The sequence below is a fragment of the Siniperca chuatsi genome, linkage group LG13 (genome assembly GCF_020085105.1).
Source record: "Siniperca chuatsi isolate FFG_IHB_CAS linkage group LG13, ASM2008510v1, whole genome shotgun sequence".
In the NCBI taxonomy this organism is placed as follows: Eukaryota; Metazoa; Chordata; class Actinopteri; order Centrarchiformes; family Sinipercidae; genus Siniperca; species Siniperca chuatsi.
The window spans coordinates 29,637,733-29,657,551 of NC_058054.1; the positions used below are offsets into that span (position 1 = coordinate 29,637,733).

At 42.3% G+C, this 19,819-nt stretch overlaps 1 protein-coding gene across 1 annotated transcript; it reads left to right on the forward strand.

The window, feature by feature from the left end:
- paxip1 (PAX interacting (with transcription-activation domain) protein 1) lies at positions 1-19,606 on the forward strand. The gene is made up of 23 exons (XM_044219539.1): positions 1-214; positions 2,234-2,368; positions 2,723-2,766; positions 2,994-3,057; positions 3,775-3,885; positions 4,142-4,217; positions 5,574-6,101; positions 8,433-8,545; positions 9,277-10,060; positions 10,660-10,754; positions 11,008-11,103; positions 11,456-11,593; positions 13,349-13,470; positions 13,839-14,023; positions 14,480-14,523; positions 14,886-14,953; positions 15,056-15,158; positions 15,397-15,565; positions 15,781-15,881; positions 16,088-16,222; positions 16,574-16,649; positions 18,393-18,453; positions 19,310-19,606. Exons 1-23 carry the CDS (start codon positions 134-136, stop codon positions 19,323-19,325), a joined length of 3,345 nt encoding a protein of 1,114 aa, XP_044075474.1. The 5' UTR covers positions 1-133; the 3' UTR covers positions 19,326-19,606.
- The last annotated feature ends 213 nt before the right edge of the window (positions 19,607-19,819 follow it).

Sequence of the window (19,819 nt, forward strand, 5' to 3'; positions counted from 1 at the left end):
CAGCGATTTGGCGCTAGTGTCCCCGGTTTACTGTACGCTCCAAAGCAGCAGCTGTAACATAGACACTTTCCTCTTTTAGCCTTCGGCTGGTTTTTAAATACCAAAAAGAATCCTATGACATTAATGGACAATCATGTCTGAGGAGGAAAATAAGGTTCCCGATGAACTTTTCAAAGACGTCAAATTCTACGTGGTTGGGGACATTGACCAAAAGGTGAGGCTCTGGACGTTAGCTTCTTGTAGCTAAGTTGGTAGCATGCTAACTTGCTAGCACCATTCAATCTAATAAGGTGCTGCAGGAGAAGCTAATCAGCTAGCTAACTGGCTGACATGCTACATGAAAAGCAGTGAGCTTGCTCTTTGGCTAACATTAAAGTGTTGTGACTAGCCCTATATTACACCTTGTAAAGTTATGTGTGAGGCTGTGTTCATGATACTCGACGTGACTGTGAACATTTTGTGCAGAAGCTACGTAGCACTGCACTTTTCCTGCAGCCCCTTAGCATTAGCAATGAGTTTCGTAGTTGCACAGATGGTTAGCTGCTAGCTTATAGCCTGCGGTTTATCTGTCACGGGACTTGCTAAGCTAGTAATAAAGCTGGCGTTTGTTAGCTTGCTTTTTTGACCGCTCAACAACCTCAGTATCGTTACAGCGCTGTTCTGATGTGTGGTGAAATACGAAGGTGTACAGGATCATGCACAGTGTTATTTTGCTTCAACCTGTGACTATCAACATCTTGCTTAATTCGGCGCCTCATACTGCGCATGTACCACCGCTATTTCACTCGTTGGTACAGGAGACCTGTGGCACAGAGCTATACTTCCTGCCAAATAGTGAGTCCTAGTCGCACCTGTCTTTGAGGTGTTTATGTACAGCAGAGGCGACGTATGAGCAGGTATTTCCCATTAAGTAATGTGATTTTAACAGTAAATGAAATGCAACATCGTTGTCAAGTGAAACACCAGCCTTGTGAGGTTATTGCTCAAGTGAAATAAGAGCAGGGGAGCATACAGTATAGATGTAGTTCGTGGAGCCTTTTCACCAAAAACGTAAATTATTGAGCTCAGTCAGATCAAAACCTTCTTTTGGATTCTGAGGGAACGATGTTCCGGATGTTTATGAATCATGCCTTAGTGTGTCGTCTTTTTGCCTTTCAGTCCCAACACTGACGGTGTCAGATCTAAGGTGCCACTGTCTGTTTCTGTTCTTCCATGTCTCTTTGCTAAGGCACCATACACGGGTTGCTGTGGATGCCTTGCTCAAATGAGGCCCTTGCTAACAAATTCACTGAAACGTGTGAAACTTGTCACACAGCAGCTGCTAGAGGCAGGATAAAGAAGTGATGGATCTGATTTTGACAAATGCTTTGCTGAAGCGCTGCAGCCTTTGAAATCCATTAGTGTTTCTTTAAATTCAATGGATAGATTCTCCATTTTTGGACGTGTTTGATAGACATGTAGTCACTACTAACTAAATGATCACAAAACAGAGATGCTGTCAGGATTCTGTGACAGTGATTGATCGTTTGCTTCATAGTTATTAATCACAGCAGCATGTGTTAATGTTGTGTGTAAATGGAAGACCTTCTGCAGTTGCATATATCAGGTTGGCTAACAAAATGCATGGCCAGATAATGTTGCATTGAATCGTGGCGAGGTTCAGCCAGGTGCTCGGTGACCCTGCTTTGCCAATACAGATGTCTCATTGACATGATGGGACGGCCGTATTTGTAATATCAGCCTGAACACACCTTTGCTCACCACCTAGGAGAAAATAAGCAGCCTTGCTGGTCACTTGCCATGTTGAAGTGAGTTTGAAATTGTGTTTGTAGAGAGGCACACAGGGCCACAGCTCTGTTATTTTTGTCTAAAGCAGAACTTCTAAACATCCTGTGGCAGCTACCATCGCATCAAACTCATTTTCTGAGGGAAACCCTACTTTCTCTCGCTGTAATCTCATTTAAAAGCCTGCTATAATTGTCATGCTCTTTCCAACACCTGTCTAATGACTTATTTATTTCAAAGTGTTGCTATGAACTGAACAGTTGCTTTATCTCATAAAACCTCTAGGTTAGCGGTGTTATCAGAGTAACTTCAAGTATTTTTGAGAACTTTCATGTCTCTTAGTTTTATATTGTATGATCTTTGGCCAGTGTTCACATTGTGAAGAATGTTGGTGGTGTTGTTTAAGCCAGTCTGGACTGAAGGAGAATTTGACCTGCTGATATTCCAGGTAGTGCAGCTGCTGAAAGCAGGAAAAGGGAAGGAGGTGTCCTACAATGCTCTGGCCACTCACATCATTGCAGAGGACGGGGACAACCCTGAGGTGGGCGAGTCAAGAGAGGTTTTTGACCTGCCTGTTGTCAAGGTAAGAGGTGTTCACACTCAACCCAGGTTACGCTTTGTGTCATTGTTCTTAATATGTCCCTTTATATTTAAATAGGCTGGGGGGTTTTAAAAGTTTTTTTACCATTTCTTCCTTTTTATTGTGGGTTAAAATTGGTCCTGAATTCCAAAATGTCAAACTATTCCTTTAATGCATAAAAACAGAACATGTGCTCATTTGGTTGTGTGGGAGGCGATCATTTTGTAAATTTTCTTAATGTTAATATTTAACCTCGGTCAAACAGTAACAGTGATTTAAAGCTGCTTTGAACTAGGGTAACTGAGAGAAAGAAGTAAATATCAAGCATTAACTTATCGTTCTCTTCATGTTTTCCAGCCGTCCTGGGTGATCCTCTCCGTCAGATGTGGAGACCTGTTACCGTATCCTTCCGCCATCAAGTCCAAAATACATGTTTTTTAAAAAAAAAAAACCATTAACATTGGTAATAACAGCACAATATTAATGTTTAGAATTCCAGACATTTAGAAAGGTTTTCTAGGGGATTCATTAGCCCAACGGATTTTAGAACATGTGGAATTCATCAAAATTCTACCATAAGAGTGGCATTACCTTTTGTTGCTTTTTTCCATAACCATAAACACCACAGAGTTACTGGATTCTCCCCAGAATCAGGACAGATATTCTTTGGTGTGACAGCTTGTCTTCCCAGGGTAAGTGTGTGTGTGTGTGTGTGTGTGTGTGAGAGAGAGAGAGATAAAGACAGAGACAGAGAACTGTCTTCAAGAAATCCATTTTAATATTTTCAAGGTTTCTGTATGTACATGTCATGGAATTGTGAGAGCTATACCCAGACAGCAGAGATCAGTTGAATTATTCTGTGGTGAAGACATGATTTATTTCCAAACAGACACAGTACGTTCACTGTTGCTTTACTCACTTTTCACTATTTGGACAAAGGCACAGTTTCAGTTGATGGAGGCCCTTTGGGAAGTCGGGCCTTTATGGAAGCGTATACGGGACTATATTCAAATGGTAATGTAACCTTGAAAATGAAAATGTAATTCCACAATAGCATTATCATTTTCAACATATGCGTGTTATTTGAGTAAAAATGAAAATGAAATAATCTAATTTTCATTTTCACATACTTGTATGGCCGTTCTATGACCATATTAAAATGAAAAAGGAAAAGCTGTTTGACATGTGGAAAATGATAATGCTATTGTGGAATTACATTTTCATTTTCAAGTTTACATTACCATTTGAATATAGTCCCCTACACGCTTCTATGGGCCTTGGGCTGACTTTGACAGTTTTTACTTTTAATATACATGACTAGTCCAGCATCTTAAGCTCATTATTGTTTATGTATTTCTGTGTGTGTGTGTGTGTGTGTGTGTGTGTGTGTGTGTGTGTGTGTGTGTTAGCTTCCAGATGATCTCAACACTTTGTGGGCTTACGTAACCTTTTATGGAGGAGAATGTCAGCTTAACCTCAACAAGAAGGTCACCCACTTAGTGGTGAAGGAGCCAAAGGGGGTAAGTGCATGCCCTGTGTGTAATCTTCACCATTTTACTGGTTTCACTCTGCATGTTATTGCTGAGAATTTCTGTCATGGAATTATTGGTCTTTACCATCAGTGCTGATCTTAAGTTAGCTAAGGTTCTTTACACAAACTCATGTGACGTAAAAACGCATTTCGTAGATGCACCTACGCAACAAGTGGAAATAAAAGATGGTCATGTTCATCTTTATGGGCGCTTCTAATTATCTAATGTATTTTTTGCCCTCCAGGCCAAGTTTGAGTGTGCCCTGAAACACCCTGGCATCAAGATTGTCACCCCGGACTGGATAACAGATTCTGTTAAAGGTAACGTTCGTGCTGTCGCTCTGATGTATTTATGCATTCATTTGACTTTTTAGTTTGCATAGTTTGGTTATTCTTTTGCAGATGTTGTTTCTATTCAGATTTGATTATATGAAGTGCTGGCTGAGTTTTGAGGATGTGTAGGGCTGATACTAATGATTATTTTCATTGTCCATTATTCTGCAGATTGTCTTAATTAATCAATGAATTCTTTGGCCTATAAGATGTCATAAATAATGAAAAATGCCTGTTATAATTTCCCACAGCTCAAGGTCACATGTTCAGATTCCAAACCTTAAATAAATATAATCAGTTTACTGTTATATGTGTCAACGAAAAGCATAAAATCTTCACAGTGAAGAAGCTGCAACCAGAGAATATTTGGCACTTTTACTTAAATGACTGAAACAATTAATCGATTTATTCAATTTGCCGATTAATTTTCTGACGATTAATCGACTAATCGTTGTGGCTCTACCCTATAGTGCTAAAGAGAATTAGTCAACTAATTCTTAACAATTAACAATTTCAATAATCAGTAAATCGTTTTAACTTCTTTTAGTTAAAATATAGTTTTATGTCATCTGTATGATGGAGGGGACATCAATACGGGAGCACTCACTGTGACTTGGTTGCTGTGTGTTTGTGTTCATTCTCATTGCTCTGGGCTACCTTTATGCATATGTGGCTCAACCACTAAAGGCAGCTAAAGACCCACGAGGCAGTTACACTTATCATTAGGATGCGACCTCTAGTGGCCTCAGTAATTATGACGGGATCAAAGGAGGAAGTCAGATGAGGAAGTATATAGAATATATAGGGGTGGATGGAAGGGTCAAACACAGGACTTTCACCCGGGAGACCGGGGTCTGTGTCCCGTGTGAAACCAAAAGTCAATGTTATTTTAAGTTATGTACGGAAGTAAAGTTACGGAAGTAAAGTTACGCAACCTACATAAGTTAAGTCACGTGCTTACGTCACGTGACATACTGTTAGTTACTAACGTATCTTACTGATTTTAACCGTACCCGTGAGCTTTTCCTAAACCTAACCAAGTAGTTTTGGTGCCTAAACTTAACCAAACTACGACCGTTTTACAACGTTAACCACATGTTTATTGTTACCATGACGACGAAGGTCCGGTACACCTGTTGCTGGTTGCTGGAGGATTATGCACGAAAAATGGTGCATTACTTTTCGTAAGATATCTATGAACCGTTGTATGATGTATGAGACGTTGAATATACATATATATTTCCAACAAAAAAAATGGAAGGCCAATCATCACTGTGATCGGATATAAACCAGTCAGTTGATACCCAACAATCGTTGCTCATTCCCTCTTTTCACCCTTTACAGACAAAGGCAGGAAGGATGAGGTGCTCTATCACCCCAGACTCACGTACGTGGAACCTGAGGAAGAGGAGGAGAGCGAAGCAGAGTCATATGACCAGCACTCCCATTCAGATGGAAGTTACAGCCCCCGGCGATCCCGGCTGTACAGCGGTGGCTCATCTGGTGAGGAGTCCAGCCCCCGCAGACGACCAGGACCCAAAAAACTGAACTCTGTCTCTCCAACCTCCCCCCGCAAACCTGAGCGCCGCAGCGAGCGCATGTTCGACGACTCTGACGATGACTCCTCCACAGAGAAGGAGGGCACCAACCTGAACTGGACGCCAGCTGAAGTCGCCACACCGACCCCCCCTATTCCGACCGGCACAGCCAGACGGCGGGCTGGGCCACCTGGCAGCAAAGACCCAGTGTCATCTACAGGCAGTGGGCTGATCAACCTGTGTGCCACTGTGCCTCCTGTACCTGGCAGTGGAGGAGCCATGCCTGCTGAGGCTCGCTCTGCTGCTGCTGCCATCAGTCACACCACACAGCAGGGTCAGTATGTCAGGAAAGTCCATAAACCTCTTCCACAAGGCTACATAGCTCCTCAGTCTGTGTCAGACTATGATCTCAGTTTTGAGCTCAGATTGTGGGATGAATGGCTGCTGAGTCGTAGCGCTACAATGGAAGTGTCATCCATCTGAACCTCTCGCGTTGAAACTGTCTAGCACAGTTTTTTCAAATAATAATAACTTTATTTATATAGCACCTTTAAAAACAGAGTTTCCAAAGTGCTTTGACAGACAAAGTGTGTTCTGCGTCATTCCATGTCGTATTCTGATGACACGGTGTGTAGAGTGCGTCGTAGCAGCAGTCTCACTGTGACAATTCGGCCCTAAATTTTGAAGCAAGTTCTTTTTGGTCTCCAAAACTCTACATGGGCCGTCAGTGGACGTGTCTCACAGTGAGATCTAGGATTACCATTTGTGTTGACAACCTAATATTTCACCATGTTTTTCTCAAGATTGACTTACGTTTGGGCCGGTCCAAAATCATACAGTGTATAGGGGCTTAAAGAGCAAAGATTCTGATAATTGTTGCTTCTGAATCAGTTGGAGATCATTTTATATGTTAAAAGTTGTAATAAAATAATTTTGTTTCCATCCGTAGTACATCATCAGTACTGATGGACTATCTTGGTTAACACTCCTGCTCATCACAGTATTTAGCAAAAATAATAAGAAATGTAATTCATCACTTTAGGCTTTTGATTTGGGACTCTGATTAAAAATGTATTGTACTTAGGTCCATGTTTAGCTTAAACTGGTCAGGTGTGCTCGAATACACTTCTCAGCTCTTAAGAGTTGTTCCTCTCACTCTCCAATCCCTAATAATGTCCCTGGAGCTCGTACTCTAAACTCAATTTAATATTAACCTTCTTAATAAATAATGACATTGTCCATTGGCCTACTGAAAGTTTAAGCCCATTAAGCATTTACATTTTGTAAGCAACTGCGTCAAGATGGTTCAGTTGAGTTTACACAATTCTATACCAAATATCCACACCGAGCTTGTTAAGCAACACAGCAGTGTTAATTTTATTAACGAAATCTATGACGAAAAATGTTCGTCAACGACCTTTTTTCCACGACCTTAACAAAATGCAGAATATTTTCCCCCAATTGTGCATCTAGTCTGTCTGTCAAAATATAAACGTGCATCCCTGTCAATGATTGACGTGTGGTGCAGATTGATGATCTGCAGATGCTGTCCCAAACCAACAGCGAGTTAATGACAACAACGTCGGAAAAAAAGAATAGATCTTTGGACACACTTTATTTATAATTCAGCAGAAAGGACAACACAATACACTGTAGTAACGGGAGATGGAGAGATGCCCTGTGGCTACAAATTAGGTGGGATGAATTCAACCAATCTGAAGAGACACTTGAAGTCACTAACTGTAAGTCCTAATGTTAACTAAGCATATACATTTGCTAACGTTAAGTCAATTTTACTGGGCAGTCGGCTATATCAACTTGTGGCAAGTTTGCCAGCAAGCCACATTGGCTTAGCCTGGCTGGAAGCCAGTTTTTCCTCACAAAAAAAGTTTGCAGTAATAAATTAATGAATGAGCCTGGCTTCCAGGCAAATATTGGCTGGGTTAATGTGTTAGCTAATGTCAGTTTGTTATAATTTAAGTAAACTTTTTGGAAACATATGGGGGAAAACCATGTTGGCGTTTTCAGACCTGTTAATGTGTCAGTGTTGTAACGTGTTGCTGTTGTAACGCTTATAGCCTGCAAGTTTATTTATTTATATATTTGGACAAGCAACTTGTAATTATGCTCGATCCGTTTTCGCTTACTTGTCCTTACTCCAGTCCTTACCAGAAAAAGCTTAATGGAAAGCCCTGAACAAGCATTGCAATTACTATCTAGTCAAGCTGTTGTTTCTAAGATATTTGTGTATGATTTCTTAGCTCTAAGGCCAGGTGGGCATATTAATCGACACAATGTTTCAGCACTAGTGTGATTTTGATGGTAATGAATTAGTTTAGTTTAAAGAGAGAAAACACTTTGACTAAAAGTTGACTAAAATGTATCGACCTTTCGTCGACTAAAACTAGACTAAAACTGAGGGATAAAATGAGTAAAATGTGAATAAAACTAACAAGCATTTTCGTTAAAATAGCTGCCAAAATTAACACTGTAACACAGAAGGTACTCTGCAGGTTGAGATCGCACAGCTTTTCAAAATCGGTTTTATTTTTATATGTACTTCATCTTGCTTTTCGAAATAGGTGAATGTAATTTACTGACAAGTGTTATTTGTTTCTAACTCAGTATCCTGTTGATGAAGGTTTCAACTGTTTCTGTTTTTTAGGTGTATCAGTTCCAGAGGGTATCCCTGGGTGGAGCCCAGCTGCTAGAACCCTCCGCAACATCACCAACAACTCCGACATGCAGCCGGCCAATCGACCTGCCAACGTAGCACATGTAAGAAATATCAATTCAGTTTTGTTTATATAGCGCCGGTTCATAAGAGAAGTTATCTCATTGCACTTTTCCTACAGAGCAGGTCTAGACCGTACTCTTTATAATATTATTCACAGAGACCCAACAATTCCCACCAAGAGCAATCACTTGGCGACAGTGGCAAGGAAAAACTTAATTTTAAGAGGCAGTAACCTCGAGTAGAACCAGACTAGGATCAACTGGAGAGTCTTAAGAGACTTATTCGGGTCGCCGGATAATAAGGAATTGCAGTAGTCCAGCCTAGAAGTAACAAATGCTTGCACTAGTTTTTCGGCATCATTTTGAGACAGGATGTACCTGATTTTTGCAACGTTGCGTAGGTGAAAGAAGGCAGTCCTTGAAGTTTGTTTCATGTGGGAGTTAAAGGATAAATCCTGATCAAAGATAACTCCGAGGTTCCTTATGGTGGTGTTGGAGGCCAGGGCAATGCCATCTAGAGCAACTATATCTTTAGATAACGTGTCTCAGAGGTGTTTGGGGCCACATACAATAACTTCAGTTTTGTCTGAGTTTAACATCAGAAAGTTGCAGGTCAACTTCTACCTGAGGAAGACAAACACGTCATGATTAATATCAATCTAATATTACTGAATATGGACTGGTGATGACATCAAGATTAAAATACTCATATCATGTAGATCAGTGCTTTCTCTACATTTTAGCTTCTTTTTCTTTGACCCCCTCTGTTGCAGATCATCCAGAATCTGACAGCCAATCAGACAAAGCCATTGGAGCAGCAGACCAACCAGAGCCATGCTCAGACCCCAAACAGTACCAACCCTCTTCTGTTCAATCAGTCCAAACTGGCTGGCCAGCCCCTCACAGCAGAGCAGCAGCAACAGTTACTGCAACAGCAACAGTCACACCAGGCTGCCCAGCAACAACACCAACAGTTACCACAGCAACCGCAGCATCCCATGATGCACCTCCAGCAGCAGCATCAGATGATGCAGCTACATCACCAACAGCAACAATCACAGGTTGCACAACAACAAGGGTTCCCACAGTTGCCTCAACAGCAGCAACAGTTTCTGCAGCAACAGCAGCAAATGCACCAACAGCAGATGTTTTCGCAGCAGCAGCAGCAGCAGCAGCATGCGTTCTCCCAGCAGCAGCTGCGGCCCCAGCAGCTCCTACGGCCTGGTTTACAGCAGCTGCAGCAGCAACAGGCGCTGCAGCAACAGCTCCAGCAGTTCCAACAGCAGCAACGCATGCAGATGTTACAGCAACAGCAGCAACAGCAGAATCAACAGCAGTTACACCAACAGCATCTACAGCAGCAGCAGCAGCAGCATTTCCTACAACAGCAACACATGCAGCAGATGCAGCAGCAGCAGCACCTGCAGAACCAGCAGCAGCAGGGTCTGCAGCATCAGAACCAGCAGGCTCTGCAGCAGCAGCAGACGACACTGCAGCCTCAGCTCCAGCAGCCTCCTCACATCTCTCAGCTGTTTGGACACGAGCCAGGACAAGACAGTGAGTACATCCAGAGTCAGCGTGGAGGGTGAGAATGGTCACTCCAGGCTGTAATGTTGTACCGGTCTAACACATTGGTCCAGAGTGAAATATTACTGACCACTACTACTCTCACTACTACTCTGTTGGTATTTACATTTGGAATTGGCATTACATTTGTGGAAGAACACAAAAGCTGTGTAGACGTTTAGGTTTTAGGACTTGCCTGTCTTGATGTGGGACTCAGGTGTCAGGATTTGAGACTGATACGACAGCTGACCCTCCTTCATGACCCTCCTCTGATCAGTGGTGTTTGTGCGTCGGGCGCTGCCCGGCATTGCTAAATAGTGTTTCTATCAGGAAGGAATTTATTGATTCAGATGTTTGAAGTTTTGACTCCTCGAGTGGTGAGCATGCGTATGGACAGACCGAGAGAGGTGCAACTGCAAAACTTACCTGAGAAGATTTCTTTACACGGTGTGATTTTAGAACCTTTGTTTCTATGTTGGATGTTAAAATTGGTCTAAAACTCAGTTCCAGGTCCATTAAAAAAGGTCTTGACATGGTTTTGTTGAACCTGCAGATTCACTTGTGTAAACTCTTTTTATTCCAAATCTCAGTTCCACTGGATGGCTTCCTGCTGGGCTGTGTGTTTGCCATTGCTGACTACCCAGAACAGATGGCTGACAAACAACTCCTGGCCACATGGAAGAGGGTAAGACACTCACTCAGTCACACACAAAAAAGCAAGACGATGATCATCTTTATTTAGAAGTGCTTGGGATAAATGACCGGCAGCTTATGTTGTGAGTGGTTACATTGAACCATGTGAGTCATTGGGACCTATTAGATATTCAACATGTGTTTAAAAAAGACACAGAAATAGCTTGCTAATAGCTTAGCATCAAAGATGGAGACAAAATGGTAAAAGATGTTGTGGATTAGTTTTTGTTTACTAAACTCTTCAGGTCATCCAGGCATGTGGAGGTGCTGTTGACCCCACCCTGACCAGCCGCTGCACACACCTGTTGTGTGAGAGTCAAGTCAGCAACTTGTATGTACAGGTAAGGACGTGTGCTTACAGAACATACACAACTGTAGTAAGTACCACTATAAAACATGCAGTGTGCGTCAGTATCTTTTTCATATCTAAGTATAGGGAGATACAGTACATACAGTATAGCTATACAATACAGAAGATACAGAGTTCACAAACTAAACATGTTGACAGGAAAAGAGTATCTGAGTATCTGAAAGTTTATAGCTTGAACAGAAAGGGGAGTCTACTGAACGTGCTGACTGAACAGCCTGACGAATGTCTCCTTGATTTAATTTAGTTTAACCAAGTTTGATTCAGTTGTGAACAACTGTAATCTTTGTCACTGATGTTGATGTTTGTGGTGTTTTCTCTGCCAGGCACTCAGAGAGGGGAAGCGATGTGTAACAGCCCACTGGCTCAACACTGTACTGAAGAGGAAGAGGATGGTACCTCCTCATCGGACGTTACATCTGCCCTTCGCCTTCCCTCCTGGAGCCAAACCCTGCTCTCAGCACGTAGGTCCAACTCCCACAAACAACTGCTACTTTGGTTCACACAGTCACGATTGTTACCAGCCTAAAATCTGTTGCTGTACTTACAAGATAGATGTATTGATCATTTTTCAACACAGGGTTGTATAATGAGATTTAGTTTTGTAAACGGACTGTACTTTCATAGCACCTTTCTAGTCTTCCGACCACTCAAAGCGCTTCACACAACATATCACATTCACACACTGATGGCAGGTGCCAACTGCTCATCAGTACAAAGAAACTAACTCATTCACACACCGAAGGCACAGCCCTCGGGAGCGATTTGGGGTTCAGTATCTTGCCCAAGGACACTTCGACATGCAAAAATGATACACAGTAGATCAGTGAATAAATAATAAACCATAGAAATGAAAACTATTTTACATGGTGGAGTTCTGAGGATGAATTAAGTAGTCTCACAGCCTGAGGGAAGAAGCTGCTCTGTAGTCTGTTGGTACAACAGCGGATACTTCTGTATCGCTTGCCAGACGGCAGCAGGGTGAACAGGCTATGGCTGGGGTGGGTACTGATCTTTAGTGTCTTTTGGGCTCTGCGCAGACACCACACCTCTCCGATATCACTGATGCTCAAGTAGGTTGGTACCAGTTGGTACCATAATTCATAACAGAAGTTATCTCATTGCACTTTTCCTATAGAGCAGGTCTAGACCGTAGTCTTTATAATATTGTATTCTAACTGATGTAGACAGGGGTGTGTGTCTTTGCCTCCTTTTTCCTAAAATCATCGATCAGCTGCTTGGTTTTGCTGATATAGAGCAGCAGGTTGTTCTCTGTGCACCACTCTGCAAGATGGTTGATTTCCTCCCGATATGAATTCTCATCGTTGTTTCTAATCCGGCCAATGATGGTGGTGTCATCCACAAACTTCACCACAGTTGTTTCCATGTTGGGGGCTGCAGTCATGGGTGTAGAGCGTGAACAGGAGGGGGCGGAGCACTTCAACACTAGAGTGGAGGAGGTGTGAGCACCTATCCAAACTGTCTGGGGTCTGTTTGTGAGGAAGTCCAATATCCAGTTGCGCAGTCTGGTACTCAAGCCCAGAGTGCAGAGTTTTCATGGAGGAGATTGTGTTGAATGCTGAAAATGATGAACGCACTGATCAAGGAAATTGTTTTGGAATCCTCAACTTCCCAGTTTATTTAACCAGGTGAAAATCTTAATGAGACTGAGATTTCAAGAAGTCTCCTCCGTCTTTAAATTTCCCGGAATAGCTTGACTGGGAGGCGTACTGACCAGAAACCTGAAACACTTCAATGTCACAGAGACATGTGAAAGGAACATAACGCCATCTGTTGATCTTACGCCACCTTATTAGCTTCTCTTGTGAAAAAGAATCCAGGATATATAAACTCCTTCATGTGGGGCAGCAATGATCAGTCTCCACAATAGGTTGCTAACCTACTACCTCAGTGTATGTTGGATCTCCCAGGCTGATGGAGCCAACAGAACTACATCACTGGCGAAGAGCAGAGGTGCAGTCCTAATGTCACCAAACTGGACACAGTCCAGTCCCACACTTTGAGACTGAGTCCATGATAATCACAAGAGAATCAGTGACAAAGCACAGCCTTGGAGAAACCCAACACTCCCTTACAATATTACTCTTATATTACTCTTACACCTTGGACATTGTAGAAATGACTCTTATTATTTACCATTGTATGTCTCTGTCATCTCTGTACTCTAACCTTTTCTCTGTCGCTGTCTTTCCTCTCAGATTATATCAGTGACAGGTTTTGTGGATGCTGACCGGGATGACCTGAAGTTGATGGCCTACCTGGCTGGTGCCAGATACACCGGATATCTGTGTCGCAGTAACACCGTGCTCATATGTAAAGAGTAAGATCCACAAAAACACGACTTTGCGGGATGACCTACCTGCCAGATTTAAAAGTGTGCAGTCAGCATTACATTCAGAGTCTGTCCACCCTTAAACAGCAGAAGTCCAAACTACCAGGCAGTCAAGACATTTCTAACATCACAAGGACCCGTTTGCACTCATTACCTTGGTCTCTGTAATGGCGTTTGAATAGCATGTGTTAGTGCTGCAGAACAGAAAGTCTTATTCAGTGAGGCCTCACTGTAGAATCTCATATACAGTGATGAAGTAGTTCTGAAAAGAACAAAATGGAATATGGCCACATATTGGCCTGTGCAGGACCAGGTACAGTGTCGGTGATATGGTTGTCTTGCTGATCTCTCTTCAGACCCAGTGGGCTTAAATATGAGAAGGCCAAGGAGTGGAAGATCCCATGTGTGAATGCCCAGTGGCTGTGTGATATACTGCTGGGCAACTTTGAAGCACTGAGACAGATACAGCACAGCAGATACTCCATCTACACACACCCTGAACCACTGGTGCCTAACCCACAGCTCGTCCAGAACCTGCTGGGTATGTACAGCTGAATATACCATCATTAATACAGTTATTTTATGTTGGATATTGAGTTTTATTATAATGGGACAGTTGGCAAAGTGTAATAGAATAAAAAAGTTCAAGAAAGAAAGAAAATATCACACAAAAAGCCAGGCAGTTATTGCACACACTCCTCTGTAGCAGTATGCTTGGTGGAGTGTCTTATGCACAGCTGCAAGCAGTCAAAAAGTAGTATTTGGTTTTCTATGGTAGGAACATGTATGTGTATGTACAGTGTTTCTACATGACAGGAATATGAGTAAGGCCTTAACCTTGATATGTCTAAAGAATATTTAAACATCAGTGTATCAGTTGTAATTGCCAAACCTTTTATGCCTTGTGTGTGTGTGTGTGTGTGTGTGTGTGTGTGTGTGTGTGTGTGTGTGTGTGTAAATGAAACTGTTCTGCACTGGCTTTTGTGTTTTTCTGTAGCTGCTTGGAGAACGCCGATCAAAGTATCTCCTGAAGCTTTGGCGGTGAGTTTGTTGAACAACAACAACTTCAACAACTTTGGGATGAGCTGTCAATGCCCTAAAAACTCTATTTTGTCATATATTCAGTGCAAAACATATTTGTATTGGGTTTGCACTAGTTGCTTTATGTAACAGAACTTATGCAATATAACTACTTTAAACAAAAAACATTTGACTTGGAATATACTATACTCATCTCTCTGGTTTGATGTAATGCTTTTTAATGTTTCACATTTAGCTTCCATGTTGTTCCGTCAGTACAGATAGAAGAGACTGGCACAGGCAGTAAATGATAGATGCTGCACTACGTGTGTGCTGTGTTGGCTCATCTGATTGTGTCTCTGTTATGTCTGTGTGGTGTTTAGTGTCTCCAGCTGCTCCAGAAGCAGAAGATCACTGACTCCACCAACATGCCTGCCAACAAGAAGGCCAGGTCAGTACAGTAGATCTGGGTATAGGTTGTTAGTCAGCATGAAGCAGCAGAGATTGACCAATCATCGACTGTCTAAATTACCATGACATTGTGTGTGTGCAGACTGGAGGAGATCCAGTCCCCCAGTAAGAAGCTTCCTCCAGAGTCCACTCCTCGAGTCATGTTCACAGGCTTTGAGCCCACACAAGTACAGCAGTACACAAAGGTAAAGTCAGCCTGATCACTTTGTATTATTGTGTCTTTTCTTGTCATTTGTATCCCAGTTAGCGCCAGACTTCGCAAAGCCACATCATTTAAACAGAATCACACAGAATGCTGGTGTTACACTTGCACTCAAAGAGGTCACTAGCCTCTAAAATCTCAACATTAGCTTCTCCTGTCTCCTGCTGTTAAATGTTCTCGCTGTTTGATGGCTTCTGTCCTCATCTCTTCCTCCCCTGCAGAGGTTACATGCTTTAGGTGGTGAAGTAGCAGACAGCAGTCAGAAAGTCACTCACCTGCTGGCCAGTAAGGTGACTCGCACCGTCAAGTTCCTCACTGCCATGTCTGTGGTCAAACACATTGTCAGCCCAGAGTGGCTGGAGGAGAGCTGGAGGAGCCAGAAGTTTGTGGGTATGTGTGTGTGTGTGTGTGTGTTTATATCACGGCTGAAACTGCAAGAAAGCTTTGTCTACAAGATCCTCCTGAAAAGACTTAGGATTTATGAAATTAATGTAGAAATTGAAAATGTAATTATTTATTGATTTTCTTTTTTTCAGTAGGCCCTTTTCCTCGTGTGTAGTGTTTCAATCAGTAGTCTAATGTGTGTGTGTGTGTGTGTGTTGCAGATGAGCAGAGTTACACTCTGAGGGATGCAGAGGCGGAGGTGTTGTTTGCCTTCAGTCTGGAGGAGTCACTAAAGAGAGCCCACAGTGCACCGCTCTTCAAGGTAAGACAACACGCTTCACACTGACCAGCTGGACTGCAGCAGTAACCAGATGGAAAGAATGGACATACTGGATCTTCATAGAGGGCATTCTCAGACCACTGGTGTCCTTACACAGTGCTGTCAATTAGTCCAGCTGCCATTTACTGTCTGACTGTCTCTTTGCCTCTGTGTCTCTGTCTGTCTGTTTCATGTGATGGGTGACGTAGGGGAAGTACTTCTACCTCACCCCGGGGATCTGCCCCAGCCTCAGCACCATGAAGTCCATCCTGGAGAGTGCTGGAGGAAAGCTGCTGGCCAAACAGCCCTCCTACAGAAAGATCATGGAGCATAAACAGAACAAGGTCCTTAAAAATACCTGGAATTCTTTAATGCACCTGTCCACTGTCCAAGTGTATGTCCTTAAGAACGCTGTGTCTTCCTGGAAAAGTTTTTAATATGCAACAAAATTAGTTTGGTATAATACAAAATACATTTTTATTCAAAGTCCTCACAGCCAATAGTAGGTGATGGTGTTAAGAAATGGTGATCATAATAACTCATAATTTAATACATTTGATTTCAAATAAAACAAACTCAGTAATAAGCATCACTATTAATAAAGATAAAAAACCAGCAGACGGTAAAACACCTCTGATTATTTGACAAACGTTTGATTTATTTAGTTCTAAATACATGTTGGTCTTTTGTTGCAGAACCTTCCAGAAATCATCTTAATATCCTGTGACAATGACCTCCACCTCTGTAGAGAATACTTCTTGAAAAACATTGGTAAGACACACACACACACACACACACAGTCTAGGGCATATTTTAAAAGACCGGTATCGACTAAAACACAGCCGATCAAACTCCGATCTCATCCTTACACTGCTCTTCTGTGTTTCTTTACTGTGTTCTACCATGTTGTACGCGGGCTCTTAGAAAGTATTAAAGTTTAGCTACTAAAAAGTCTGAAACGCCATTTTCCTAGGTATTAAATTTTGTAGCTTTTTTCAATATGTATGTTTGTCTAAAGAGGCTGTATATTAAAGTTTGTGTAAATGAAATCGTTGCGTAGGCGTGTAATGGGGTTCTGTCTAGTTTAGATCTGGAATCCTGTCAGATTTGACATCACGTAGAAAGGACAACCGATAGCACGCTCACTGACGGACTGCTGCTTGATAACGAATGTCTCTTTATGCCTGGGTGTTAAACTAGCTAGCTAACGGGGAAATGAAGGTTTTCGGACGTTGAAGGAGTTTGAAGCATGGCTGAGGCCCCTCTCTGGAAATAACCGTGTGGCACACGCTGTGCGTCGGAAGGATAAGAGCAGCTTCGATGGGGATCAACGCTGTCCGGTCCCATATGTTAAGTGCTAGCCACAAAGCCGCTATGGGATGCAGACAGTGGGTCTCCATCGCACATTTCTGTGCTACGCCGCTGTCCCTCCCACCACCGCTTCATCATCTACTGCTGACCTCCGAGTGCTGATGGCCGCCGCTCCAACGCTGCGCGCTGAGGTTGCGTGGTGTCTCAACGCAGCAGCAAAGCGCCGATCCTTCAGCTAATGACGGGATTTCAGAGCTTTTTCAAGCAATGTTCCCAGATTTCGGAAATAGCCGAGACGTTTGCCTCTGGAAAAGATAAAACAGGGTCCGATCGGGTTCAGTCCCATACTTTAAAGAACAGCTTGTTGATAGCGTCACCAGATGCCATGATGGGTATTTGTTAACAGCTCCTACATGACATCACCCCCCTGAAGCTGACCAAAGGTTCATATATTACCTTTTATCAAAGTTCAAAGTTTATTGGTCAAATACTAGTTATGCAAGTACATGTAGGGAAATTATGGACCTCCAGTTCCTTTAATTTTGCCATAACATACATATAAAAGACAATAACAAAGAATTGATATATAGTAGCCTAATAACAAAGAGAGTGTGTGTGTGTGTGTGTGTGTGTGTGTGTGTGTTAAAGGGAACAGGACTGTGTTTGTAGCTCCCGTGTATTACTGATATTACTCTTTCTAATAAACCTTGCATTGGATTCGTCACTCAGTCCATTCAGCTCTGATAGTGATGTAATATTGTATCTGGAATCTGTAAACTAAAGTTTATCTGAGGTCTAACAAACATGTTGAATCTATTTCCATCTTCAAAACATTTAGCAGAGCCGTATAAAAAACGATTTTAAATCCTACATTCCATGTTTACTAGCCGGCCGTCTTCTTCTTCTCTGCCTTTGTTGGCACATGGCTACATTTCTTGGTGTGTTACCGCCACCGAATGTCAGTCGGTGGGATACTGTGAAACCAGTGGCAGGGCGTGAGTTTGAGTCCTTGTGCGCATGCACAATGCAAACAAAACAGGGAGCCACTTGTAAAGCCATGGCTCCACAGCACTACTGATGATGAAAATCTCCTTTCAGTAAACAATACAAAGTGACCAGCAGCGCCAGATGAGCTCATGATGTTGCATTCGAACCGGTGCTGATGTGTTTTGTAGTGTGTCTGATGTTGTCTTTCTTGTCCAGATGTCCACAACGCTGAGTTCATCCTGACGGGAGTACTGACCCAGAAACTCGACTATGACTCATATCCTTTACAGCTTCTTATAGGACAGTAACTGCTGCTCGCTGCATCATTTCTGCCATTTAGCATGATAGCACCTGGATTACACTGACAGGGAAACAATAATAATAATAGTCTTCCTAATATCACAGCATCAGTAAATACTTCCTTTTATGTCAGATTTAGTTGTTTCATCATATTGAAAAAAATCCGTTAGTTTCTACATATTGAAAGGACCATACCAGTGTTTCAGAACCTCTGGCCATTTTACTCCAAGTCACGTACTGTACTGTACAGTACGGCTGACCGGTTTTCATTTCACTGTGGGACTCAAATCAACTTGAAACCTGCTTGAGGCGAGTGAACACACTCTTGTTGATATTGTTGAGTGGTAATGTGGTACAGACTCAAATCAGTCTGCTCTTCCAAGCGCATCGCTACTTCACAGCAACAACAAAAACACATGATGTCCACTGTGACGATCACTTAAAACAATGCCAATAACTGTGTGGAGGGCAGGAACAGCCCATTCACGGTCTAAAACAGTACAGCAGTTATGAGTAATAACTTTCATAGGTCCACCTAGCTACAACTAATGCCGTCTAATCCAACAGTCCTGCGGTAAACCCTCCCTTCATGAAGGCTCTAATGTTCAGTTTTAGAGTTTCAGAGTTGATTCAACTTCAGGTGTTTCTAATATTTTGTCCACCCCATCTAAATCAATGGGCAGACTAAACATTAAAGGCCAGTGGCACATCCCAATGTGTTGAGTAAAGACGCTGCTGGTGTGTGTTGCCCTTCAGACTGCATTAGCTGTATTTTCACTGTGACGGCAGTGATACGTGCTGTGGACAAAAGTGTGTTTCCTTGACAGTCGCACGTATAAGTTCACTTGATGACATGAAGAAGAGGAGGAGGAACAGATCAGGAAGCCACCTGTGTACAGTCAAGCCACACTGACTTTTCTACGTTTTTATTTCTGTGCATAGATCTCCAGTCATTTTGTAGCTCTTTGTTACCTGTTTGAGAATAAATAAATGGATGTTATTTTTGTGAAATGAATGTTTAAATTATGGAGGTTTTTAACCCTTTTCCTGTTCTTCAGATAGAATGTGTAAAGGCTTCAGCTCACAAACGCTGCTTTTGGAATAAAAACTGTAAATTTGTTTGTGAAAAATGTCTTTGCTTCCTTTCTGATCATGGTGTGAGTTAAAAACAATGTCTCCAAAATGTTTTATTTTTAGGCAGTTAGTGTCTTCAGCCTGTGAAATAAAGCCTCAAGTAAGAAACTTCAAAAACCACTCAGTTGACCACGAACAGAAGTTTTGGGAATCAATAAATGAGCTTTGTTCACAGGTCAAACAAGCAACTTCCAAATTCATGCTGAAAG

What these genes read in the sequence shown, in the direction of transcription:
- paxip1 (XM_044219539.1), top strand. Translation starts at nt 134, where the DNA reads ATGTCTGAGGAGGAAAATAAGGTTCCCGATGAACTTTTCAAAGACGTC. An exon ending in TGGTGAAGGAGCCAAAGGGG is followed by an intron (nt 3,886 to 4,141) that starts GTAAGTGCATGC and finishes TTTGCCCTCCAG; the next exon opens with GCCAAGTTTGAGTGTGCCCT. An exon ending in CAGTCACACCACACAGCAGG is followed by an intron (nt 6,102 to 8,432) that starts GTCAGTATGTCA and finishes TCTGTTTTTTAG; the next exon opens with GTGTATCAGTTCCAGAGGGT.